Source organism: Zalophus californianus, chromosome 1, assembly GCF_009762305.2.
Source record: "Zalophus californianus isolate mZalCal1 chromosome 1, mZalCal1.pri.v2, whole genome shotgun sequence".
Lineage (NCBI taxonomy): Eukaryota > Metazoa > Chordata > Mammalia > Carnivora > Otariidae > Zalophus > Zalophus californianus.
Window position 1 is genome coordinate 133,961,303 of NC_045595.1, and position 12,230 is coordinate 133,973,532.

The window sequence follows — 12,230 nt, forward strand, 5'->3', positions numbered from 1 at the left end:
CAAATAATCAATATTGTAGTCTACAAATGTGAAACACACTCCATTGAGAAAGATACTTTGTTGTTAGGAAAGGGGCACAAGAGGGTAGCTCCACAACATAGCTTTCTGAAAATCTTCAAAGAACACCCTGTTGGACAATTGTGCTGAAGAGCCTCTCCCTAATGGTCTGTCCCTTAGTCTCTGCCCTTTTTTGGCCACAAAGTCAAAGGGCTTCTTTATGAACAAAGTGAGATACTTATTTTTGTTTTGATTCTGAAGTAATTTTCTTGAGTCACATGGGAGACAGTCCTCAGGTGTTTAAGAAGTTCCCACTGCGTTCCAGAAACAAATCTGGGAATCAAAAACTTAGCCAGATCCCACGTTCTGTGAAAAGTTAAAATCAAATCACGCTAACAATTCCAAAACTAACTCTAAAAGTAAACAACTCCAGAGGTCAGTGTGCTGGTTATTAGCCATGATTTCTCAGCTTTCAGCCCACCCTTCTAATCTCTGCTTTGGGGCCTGGGGCCACTCACCTCCTTTGCCAGCTACTGTCTGTCAGGCTCGGCCAATAGAGCAGACTGACCAGAGGCTGTAAGAGGGGAACGGGGGACCTCTGTGTGCCTAAGCACCCTAGCAACTGGTCTGCACCCTGACAGCAGACTGACCAGAGGCAGTAAGAGGGCAGCGGACTGACCAGAGGCAGTAAGAAGGAAGCGGGGGACCTCTGTGTGCCTAAGCACCCTAGCAACTGGTCTGCACCCTGAGAGCAGACTGACCAGAGGCTGTAAGAGGGGACAGGGGGACCTCTGTGTGCCTGAGTTCCTGTCAGCATCCTCCTAGCAACTGGTCTGCACCCTGAGAGCAACAGCTGATTCCAGTAGCTGCAGTTGGCCATCTTCCCAACACTTCCATAACCAGCCTCATCACCCACCCCCCCCTTTCAAAGATACCAGCACCAAGCTGGCAGCTCCCAGACCAACTTCCAGCTCCTGGGACACCTGTCCGATGAAGCAGCACTTCCTCCTCAAGAGGGCTAAGCCCAGCTCTGCGGGGCCACCTCCAACCTCCTCCCTTTGCTCCCTCAGCCCTTGGTAGCTGCGCCTTGCAGTTACCGTCTCCATGATATCACCTTATCACTTTTTTTCTTCTTAAAATCTCCAATAGCTGCATAACAATTCTTTATACTAAATTCTCTCCATTAAAATTACCGATGTCATGTCTCTCTCTTGTTTGGATCCCCTAGACTAAGTAATTCTAATACTAAATAATTCTGAAAATAAATCTGAAAATGAAATAAGTAAAAATACAGAACAGAAAAAAATTTTAAGTGGCAAAGATGTAAATGAAAAGTAATAATTAGAATAACTGAAAATAACTCAAAACTAAATCTCTCAAAAACTGAAAATAAAAAATTCAGGAAATACAATGCTCAAAAATGCAACAATTGAAAATAACTTAAAACCAAAAAACTAAAAGATAATAAATGAATATAAACAAGCCCAAATCTAAAATAACTAAAAATAAGTAACTGTGACTATAAGTAACTCTAAAATTAACAAGGGGAAAAAACTCTAAAATAACTAAAAACACTTTATCCTGAAAATAATTCTAAAATAGTTTTAAAACTTCCAGTGAATTTTTAGTAGTCAAATAAGTAACTGTAAAAATAAATAACTCAAAAAACTCCAATAACTAAAAAACAGAATAACTATAAAAGTAAATAACTCAGATATTAATAATTGTGAAGATAATTTAAAATAATTCTAAAGCTAATTTGTAAATGTATAACTTAAAATAGCTGTAAATAAGAGACTGAAAATGAATAATTCAAAAACGAAATAACCTTGAAAACAAAATATTTATAAACAAAGTAACTTTAAAGCTATAAAATTAAATAACTAGAAAACTAAAAATAGAAATTAACTAAAAATTAACAAAACGAAAAATAAATAGCTGAAGATAACAAACCAATTTTAAAACAAATAAATCTAAAACGAAATACCTCAGACATTAACTTGTAACCAACCCTCTCTGAAAGGACACAATCCTGGAACAAAGTAACACAAACACCACAGGAACATTTTTGTGGGGATTCAAGAGGAGCACAGGGCTGCCCCTGTAGAGTTTCGGCTCCTCCGAGGCTCGGATAGGAGATTCTCAACAGATCTCCCCAATCCCACCCGAGGAAAAATTTGGCAATGTCTGAAGGCATTTTTAAAAAGATTGTCATAATTTGGGTGAGCGGGTGGGAGAGGGATTTTACTGGCATCTTGTGGGAGGAGGCCAGGGATGCTGCCAAATAGCCTACAATGCACTAGACAGCCCTCCCCTCCCCAACAAAGAATTATCCAGCCCCCAAAGTCAGAGCGCCAACCCTGGGAAACCTTGGGCAAAACCTTCCAGGGCTGGGCTCCACTAACCTCTGCAGACACGCGTACAGCAGCCCGGGGATTCGCGGGCGTCTGCAAGGCCCGGCGCTGGCGCAGGCGCGTGTGGAGCAGCCCGGGAGTTGGCGGACGCCTGCTCCCAGTGCCCGGAGCTCGCGCAGGCGCGTGGGGAGCAGCTCCCAGGTTCGTCGCCGCCGCCGGCGTCCGGAGGGTGGGCTCCGCGGGTAGGCGGTGGACCCTTCCTCAGGCCTCTGGAAGGTGGTCCTGGCCCTTCCCCCCGCGCCAGTGCGGCAGATTCGGAGGGTCCGAGGCCCCTTGCCCGCGTTCTATTTAAGGGTGGGCCCGGCCCCCGGCGCCCGCCGCAGCCTGTGCCCGGAACGAAGGCGGCCTGGGGCGGCTCGGCCGAGCCGGGAGCCGCTGTGGTCTGGAACCAGTGTCAGTTCTCTGGGGAAGAGGGTCCTCCGGCATCTTTCCCTCGCCCGCACTGCTTCTGCCCGCAGATTAGTCGTCTCCCCCGCCGGGGCGAGCAAGCCGGTGCACACTGGCTTAGTTTTGTTTGTCGTCTGAAATTCCAAGAAGAGTCAGGGGAGCAATGGCTAACCAATTCGCTCACTGTTCTTTCCTCTTTCACACTCACATGTCCTCATCGCCACCTTCTTTCTTACCCTGGATGCTTTCTCTCGTTTGCAGGACAGATTTGGAGGAACACGTTTCATAACTGTCGTCCAACTGGAAAAGTCCGGATAGCTGTAAGGGAGAGGACAGTGGTGCACCCTCAGAGTTGGCAGTGCCGAGGAGTGCCCGAGCCCGGGCCAGGCGCAACCGGTGATTCCCGCCGGGCAGGTTGGGGCCCACCCTAGCTCTCAAACAGGGTCACTCGGGATCCCAGCAGGAGCTCCATATTTATGACCAGAAACCCAGTGCATTGCTAAGGAGACAGGGGCCATGCTAGGCTGAGAGGGTCTGAGGCACTTTGCAGACCCAGTGACCTCAGCTTCCTGGGTTAGGCCTGGTCCTTCTGGGTGAGAATCATGAAAAGGGGGGAGAGAGAAAGGGGAGAGGAAACGGGGAGAGGAAGAGGCAGGAGAAGCTGATGAATAGGAATGAGGGAAAAAATGAAAGAGGTAAGAAGAAAATAAATTACACTCAGAGCACTGCTCTCCTTTTCCATTTCTTCTGCAACTTCAGGCTCCTCAAAGGTTGCCATGGAGATAAACTCTCTGCTGGAGCAGCCTTGGAGAAAGAAAGGGAAGAATTTGGCCTGCTGTGCTGGATAGGGGATGGCCAGATGTCCCAGGCAGTGCCTGTCCCCAAGAACCCATTTTCCCCCATCTTTAACTCATACTTTCCCAGGACCTGTACTGCCTCACCTGGGGGGAGGTGGAGGTCTATGATCTCCAGGTTCCCTTTTCCAGCTCAAAATTCTGTAACTGTGACTGAGAAGACATGTCTACATGGTGTTCATAGCTCTCTTCCTTGTCCTCCAAGAAAATGGTTGTCTTGTGCTTGACGACCTTCCTGCCCTCCACCCTTCTTCCCTCCCTTCTTTTCCCCTTGCCCTCTTTTCTCTCCCCTGATTACAGCGCATTTCCCATTCCCTTGGTAGCCTCTGTCACCGCTCTCCCCATGGGAAATCAGAGGAGCAAGTACATCCTGCCTCTCTCTCCAGTGAATTGATTTCATTAACTGGCCAGTCATGCCAGCAACCTCCACCAGACACTGGGCCCTGCTTTGTGCCTGCTGGGGTGTCAGTTGGCCAAAAGTTACGCTTCAGAGAACCCTGTAAGAGCTTTAGCTCCAGTATACAGATGAGAAACTGAGACGAGAGAGGAATAATCAGTTGACCAAGTTCCGTTGGCTGAGTGGCTGAGCGGCAGCCGAGTAATCAGTCCCGCAAGACTCTGAGTGCAGGACGAAGTTTCTGTTCAGGTGACAATTCAAGGGCAGGGTTGGGGTGAGGCCTTGAAGGGCATAAGCAGGGCATGGGGGGCGAGGACTTTCTGGACACAGGAATCCCAGAGGAGCCTACATTTGGGGGTGATGGCACAGTTATAGCAGTGAGCAGGAATCACACATGTGGGAACTCTCGTGACCTGCTGCCCAGAGGCCTCCCAAGCTGCCTTCTGGGGCCGAGGGCTCTCCCCAGAGCAGATCAGTGGGGGCTGTGCCAGCAAAACAGGGAGCGGCCAGGCAGCCCCTTCCCAGAGGCCTCCAGGGACCCCGCCTGATGTTGGACAGTTGTAAGGCAGCTGGACACAGTGCTCTCAGATTGCAGCAAACCTGGTTTAATTTCCAGTCACAGCACGTGGTAGGGTGAGGGGTGGAGGGCGTAGGAGAAACTGGCTCAGAGAGGTGCCTCCCACTGCCCCCCTCCCGATGGGACTCGGGGACATCCGCAGTAACACCCAGAGACTCGTCTCTAGGGCAGTCATCCAACCCAGACCCCCTTACACCGGGGACCAGACAGTGAGGATGTGGATTGGCAGTCTTGCTGCAAGGCTATAAGGCAGGAAACGGAGACCTTGCCCTGCAAGGTCAGGCTCCCTGCTCAGCAGGGAGTCTGCTTCTCCCTCTCCCCCGCCCCTCCCCCTCCTTTGCTCTCTCTTAATCTCTCAAATAAATAAAATCTTTAAAAAAAAAAGAACACAATAGAATAAAGCAGAATAGAACAGATCAGATCAGATGAGGACAGCATACTTATAAGGGGACTATTGTTCCATAAACTTGTTTTCATTTTAGAGATGTATTATGTGTGCACACTATGTTGGAGGTAAAGTCTACCCCCTCCCCACCCCCCCCCCGCACCCCCAACAGCACTGTGTGAACGGAAGGGCTGCTCCTCCGGGGGCCATGGCCTCAGTGGCCCAGAGACAGGGGGGGGGGGGGGCAGGGGTCCCAGAGCCACCTGCTGGGAGGCCAGGGGTGGGGCCTGACCCTGAGGCCTCTGGCAGCTGTGGAGCACTCAGGGCCCCGGGGCGGCAGGGCTGGGGAGCAGTGCAGGAACTGAGAGACCTGACAGCCATTTGCAGCCACTCTGCAAGGAAGTGGCACCTGGGATAAAATGATGACCAGGCACTGGTGGCGGCTTGCCCCTCTCCTGTGGGCCCAGCCGGAGGGGGAGGGGGCCCTCAGCCCGGCACAGGGCTGCCACACAGGACCTCACACACCTGGCCACAGGTTGACTGCATTATTTCGAGGTCATCTGGGCCTTTCCCTGCCTTCAGGGAGGATCGGCCTGAGCCTGGGAAGAGAAATGATCTTCCCAGCGCTGACAATACCCAAATGCCACCTCCCTGCTGGGGACTGTCACCACACATGGCCTCCTTCATTCCCGGTACCACAGGTGAGGGTGGGGGATGCCTGGGGTCCCCCAGGCCCCCAGTTAGCCTAGACCAAAGTTGTCTATATTCCTTGGGGTGCAGCCACAGAGAGATGCCCATTTTACACCCAACACAGCGTGCACACATAACACATCTCTAAAATGAAAACAAGTTTATGGAACAATAGTCCCCTTAACAGGGTGTGATGTGCTCACCTGATCTGTACTATTCTAGTCTTTTATTCTGTTCTACTTTATTCTGTTGGGTTCTATTCTATTCTGTCCCATTCTATTCTGGGAGACAGAGGAGGAGAGGGGCTGTGGAGGTGGTGGGCTCACCCACAATCACCTCATAAGACCCTTGAAGGGACACAAACTGCAGCTGCCCCGGGTGAGCCCTCCTATGTCTCCCCCGAGGGTCCTGGGGCTCTTGGCAGCAGAGACTATACCCTATTCACCCAGTATCCCACCACCCCCACCCCCCCGCCCCCTGGAAGAGACTCTGAATTCGCAGAACCAGCAAACCTTGGAGAACGGCCGTCAGTCCAAGCTGGAAGTGCAGGGGACGAAAGCACAGCTCCCAGTCTGAGTCGGCTGCATCTTTGTCATTTGCATATTGAATCCCTTCCTCCTGGATTCACTGGCCATGGGCCCTTAGGGGCCTTAGGGACTAAGTCTTAGGTCCTATAGGGGTGACAACACTCAGGAGACCCCAGAATCTTGGGCTCAGGGTCTGGCAGATGCCATGAGTGAATAAATGAAAGGCCCATTGTCCAAGGGTAGGAGCAGAGGCTTTGGGGTCAGTGAGACCTGAGTACAGTTCTGAGTTTGTCACGCATTCGCTAGCTGTGTGGTCCTGGGTAAGCCACTTAGCCTCTCGGAGCACCAGTTTTCTTGTCTATAACAATGGGGATATTAATATCTATTGCAGTTTTGATATAAAGATTAGCAAAAGGGCTTATAAAGTAAAATGGTACATTTTAGGAATTTAATAAATAATACCTATTATTATTGTTAATAGTGATTACAATAATACTAAAGAGAAGGTTTCAGAACAGCTGTGCGTACTCCAAGTATGCTATTATTACTCACATTTGGGGGAGATTTGTTTGCCATTGTCTTCACCCTCATAAATATCTGGAGGAGGAAACAAATTATAAAGGTAATAAATGGCTGTAAAAGGAAACAGTGTTCACGTGTGCGCACACACACATATACACACACAAATACATAGGTCCTTGAAAAATATTCAATTTGATTACAACAAAATTTTAAGTGATAGTTGCATTCTTTTTTTTTTTTAAGATTTTATTTATTTATTTGACAGAGAGACAGCGAGAGAGGGAACACAAGCAGGGGGAGCAGGAGAGGGAGAAGCAGGCTTCCTGCAGAGCAGGGAGCACCGATGCGGGGCTCGATCCCAGGACCCTGAGATCATGACCTGAGCCGAAGGCAGACGCTTAATGAATGAGCCACCCAGGCGCCCCGTGTGATAGTTGCATACTTGGAAAATGAGGAGAATGGCTCTGGTACCAGTGAAGGTCTAGTGGTGTGTTGGGAAGGTATACTTTGAGTCTCTGGGGCACTCCCAGTCCATGTACCAGAATAAGCATAAAAATGTTGGTGGAGAAGGATAAGAAGAATGGGAAAGGTGGGTTGTGAAAATTCATGCTAGTTAAGAACTGGTGTATATTCTCTTTTCCTTCAGTGGATGATCTTTCTAGCATACATCACATAAATCCTAAATGTTTTTGGGAATTTAGTTTCCAAACTTAGTGTTGGAATTCTGATCTTTCATTTTGGTTTAAAAACTGAATGAAACTTATTAACAAGTGAACCCGTGAGTTTTTATCAGGATACATGTTTTTGGTAAATTACAACCTTGGAAGATAAAATCATGCCTTTTCCGTGCTGTCCACTAGATGGAATAACAGGACCACTCCACTGCAGAGCTCACTTGTTCGGAGGCCACCCACTCCTTACCGCTCAGATTTCAAATGGTCAAACTAATTTTTTCTTTCAAACTAGATTTTTCTCTATTGTTACAATATGCAAAACTTCAAAAAAGATTTATTATTTTTTGAGAGAGAGAGGGCGTGGGCTCACGCGCACAAGCGGGGGCGGGGTAGTGGGGTGGAGACATGCCTTTAAATTATGGGTAAGCCTTTCTTTTCCTTCTCTGGAAGAACAAATGTGGGTAACTAGCTGCTAATGATAATATGCAAACAGCCATCTAGGCCCTAATCTGAAAGCTTCATCTCATTTAATTCTCATCGTGAGGAGTCTCACCACTGCATCCTCATGGTGAGGGGTCCCACCACTGCATCCTCATGGTGAGGGGTCCCACCACTGCATCCTCATGGTGAGGGGTCCCACCACTCCATCCTCATTGTGAGGAGTCCCAACACTGCATCCTCATCATAGGGAGTCCCACCACTCCATCCTCATGCCACTAGACATACAGGCAAAAAAAGCGGTTGCCACACTGGAGGAAGCAATTGATCCTAATCCTCATGAGGAGTTCAGGCTGTTACCTAACAGCGTCAGAGAGGAATGTGCTTGATGCTCAGGTGACCCACTGGAACATCCCCCAACACCTCCACACCCAGCTGTAACTGTAAATGGGCAAGTAAAAGAAGTAGCCAGACAAGAGTCCGGGACACCCCCTGGGCACACCACCAGCAGAAGATGAGAAGGAGGGGTATCTAGAATGGGAGGGAGATGATAACAACGGTATAATCTAAAAACCAATTGCAGCAGCAGGGGGTATAGATTCAAGTTAAGTAGGACTCTTACTATGTCCCCTGGTGGAAACTCCCCCCTTGGGAACCAAGACCTCTAAACTCACTGAGACTAACGAACGTTGCAGGGATGGGAAAGACAAATGCCCTGTGCAAATCACTAGAGCATGATAATGAATAAGGTCACAACTCATTCAACCTCTTGCCTCCCAGATTCATATATTCTGCTTACTGAGGGCACAGTACCATGACATGGCCTTGGTTTAAGGTATATACTGCATCCTGAAGGCTAGCACCCCACCCCACAGTGCCATGTCTAAACTGTTGCACATCCTCGCTTTCAGGAGGCTATTCCACAGCTCTATCAGGCCGGCAGCTTCTAAATGGGGTGATGTGTGGTAGGACTGTAGGTCAGTCCTGTGGTGATATGCCGACGGCCAAGTCTCTCCATTAAAGCAATGCTTTATGGTTGATCAGATGCTACATGAGTCCTCGAACAGTGGAGGCCCTGTGAGCAGGAAAGGCACACATGTCACTCCTGCTCAGAGTGAATTACTGTACTTTCCAGCCTGGAGGGGGTCTGATGACATCGACCGTTCTCCTCAAAGGATAGTATCCAACTGGGAGCTCAGTGTCCATCTGTGCCGGCCAGTTGATTGTCAGCAGTGACAGAAGCTATGTTGGTCTTGACAACAGGAAGCCCATGCTGCTGGGCCCATGCATAGCCTCCCACTCTGCTGTGAAGGTGTCTCTATGAGCCCACTGTGCAGGCACTGGGGTACCAAGGCAAAAGCCAGCTGACACCTGCTGGCCAAGTCATCCAGTCGGTTTAGCTGTTAGGCACCTTTTCTGCAATGGATCTTCTCTGATGGGCATGAACACAGTACAAAGAGCCTCACATTTTGAGCTTAAGTCTCTAGGTCTCCGTGCCTCTTCCCCAGTCAGATCATTGTTATATTTAGATGCTAATTATTATTCTGGAAGGAAGGTGGGGACACATCCTAAGAAGGGCAAGCATTGTCATGTACATCTCATTTGAGGCTTCTGCATAATTTTGTGGGGAGAAGAGTCTCTCTCCCAACAAGGGGGGGGGGGTAGGCCACTACGCCAGCCCAGGGGGATAGAGGGGCTAGACCTAGATGTTCTCATCTCAAGCTTTACAGTCCCACATCTTCCCTATCAGGGCATGACCTGCCTGCTCTTCTACTAGCACTAGGAGCCCCAAATGATCAGGCAGCACATTTGCCTAGGCTGAGAATTCATCCTTCTCTCACATAGTGCCATGCTGTAGAAGATGAGGGGCTGAACACTGGCAAGGAAGCCCTCTGATTCTCACATGGGGCTTTAAATTGGTGGTTAATCTGAGGCTGTCACTTTCTTCACTCTCTTCAGTGCATCCATGGTGCTTAGCAATAGCCTCCCAATTCTGTGGTCCTGATACTTAATATTTTCCCCAAACTTCTCAAATCCTAGAGACATTGCACCAACTGGTGCATCCCTGTCCCCTTGTGTCTGACCCCAGGTATCACCACAGGTGAAGATCTTAGCAACTGAACTGCTACCACAAACCAGGGCCTAGGGCTTTCCACACGCCACCTAACCAGCAGCAATGGAATCCTCATTGCCACCTGGCCAGCAAGTGACCTAATAACGCCAGAATCCCATTCTTTCTAGGACCTTTCCTGGTACTGTCTTGGGTCAGGTTTCCCAGAAGCAGGTTGCACAAGTGAGTGGTGGAGAAAGGGCTTTCAGAGGAAACCTGTAAGAGCACTGAGGACAGAAGACAGGGCAGGGAAGAGGTGGGCTCTGCTCAAGTCTAGCGCCAGCCTGATCTCCTGGGAAACCCTGGACCATAGATGGTACTACAGGTGTCCCATTTTGTACCCCGAATCAGTCAGCCATTGGCTGGCTGGCCATAAGCTGCCCTTGAGGGAGGCCATAACCTGTCAGGCATTTCCTGGCTAGACAGCTCTGGTCAGCTGAGGGCACTCCTCCGAAGGGCACAACTGAGAGCTGTTAGCAGCTAACCTCATAGCAACTGGGCAGTGGGTGCATGCACCTGACAAAAACGATGTAGGCAAGGTGTCTAAAGCCCCTGTGACACTACTGTGTGATTTTTTTTATTAAAAAATGAACAGATTTTATTTTTAGATCAGTTTTAGGTTTACAGAAAAATTGAGCAGAAAATACAGAGTTCCCATATAGCCCCTCTCCATTGGCTCCCTACACAATATCTCCTATTATTAACATCTTGCATTAGTGTGGTACGTTCATTACAATTAGTGAACCAGTACTGATGCATTATTATTAACTAAAGTCCATAGTTTACATCAGGGTTTACTCTTTGTGTTGGACAGTTCTGTGGGTTTTGACAAGTGCACAATGTCCTATATCCACCATTACAATACCATACAGAATAGTTTCACTGCCCTAAAAATCTCTTGTGTGCAGCCTGCTCATCCCCTCTTCCCCCATATCCCTGGTAACCACTGATCTTTCTACTGTCTTTATAGTTTTGTCTTCTCCAGAGTGTCAAACAGTTGGAATCATGCAGTATGTATTTTCAGATGGGATTCTTTTGTTTAGCAATTTGCCACTTCGGTTTCCTTATGTCTTTTTGTGGTTTGATAGCTCATTTCTTTTTATTCCTGAGTAATATCCCATCATATGGATATGTCATAGTTTGCAGTTCATTTGGGTAAATACTAAGGAATATGATGGCTGGTCTGTATGGTAAAACAATTTTTAGCTTTTGTAAGAAGCTATCAAACTATACCATTTTGCATGGCCACCAGCAGTGAATGAGAATTCCTGTTGCTTCCTATCATCACCAGCATTTGGTGCTGTCAGTGCACTATATACTACTTTTCACAATGTAACTCTTGAGTTTTGCTTCTTGTTTTGGGGTCTTTTTTGCTTTGTTTTGTTTTGTTTTGAGGTGTCAGCCAATCTTCTGAAGAGCTGACTGGTTTTTGTGAAACTAACTTGTGAAAAAGTTGTAAGTTCACAAGGACATCAGTTTTTCCCTTGTATCTTTCTGACTTCTGAAACCACCCTGCTTTCCTAGCACTGAAGTGCATACATGCACGCGCCAGATAACACCAGATAACATAAACATAAACAGTCTACAGCCAACTCTAGACTAAGACACAACTAAATGTTATCCATTCTTCTGCTCATCTCACACTTTTGAATCTGATCACTTTGAATTAGCAGGATAGATAGAAGGAAAAAAAAGAAGGGCACCTGGACAATTCACAGACTTATGCTTTGGGTGAAGGAGTTATAACTCTATCAAATGGCTCATGTCTGTAAATTTATAGATTATGCCACTGTGTTGACCAATGTATGCCAATATCTTCAAGCAAAGGGGCTTTTAAAGATCTCTTTAAGAGATTCTTGGCACATGAAAAAAGGAGTTAAAGGCTTCAAGAATAAAATAAACTTTAGGACCAGATAAGGTTGATAGGCTCAATTTTCTAATAGTCCTTGAAAATCTGAAGAGTTGCCTGTTAAATAAATAACCTGGAATGGAATTCTCAACACACATTTTACTCATCTGTACGGCCCCAGCTGAAAGGGGGTCCAATATCAGGGGTCTTCCTTCATTTTGAACTTTTCAAAGTAGAAAAGGAAGCCAGGATGTGACTTGATTAGAGACAATATTGGGGGATAAAACCAATTATTTAGGATATAAAAATCTGATTTTATCTTTTCTTAAAAAATGTTTTTTTTACAAGCCATTACAAAATACCCATGGAAAACAAAACATAAAAATTTCACACCTCCTAGAGATTCTGC

At 47.5% G+C, this 12,230-nt stretch overlaps 1 protein-coding gene across 1 annotated transcript in view; it reads right to left on the reverse strand.

The window, feature by feature from the left end:
• Positions 1-1,419: 1,419 nt before the first annotated feature.
• Positions 1,420-12,230, reverse strand: part of MCF2L2 (MCF.2 cell line derived transforming sequence-like 2) — a 257,309-nt gene continuing 246,498 nt past the window's right edge. Inside the window, 3 exon segments of the mRNA XM_027583512.2 lie at positions 1,420-3,116; positions 3,514-3,602; positions 6,781-6,825. Of these exon segments, the coding sequence (XP_027439313.2) occupies positions 3,003-3,116; positions 3,514-3,602; positions 6,781-6,825 (248 nt within the window). The 3' untranslated portion in view covers positions 1,420-3,002.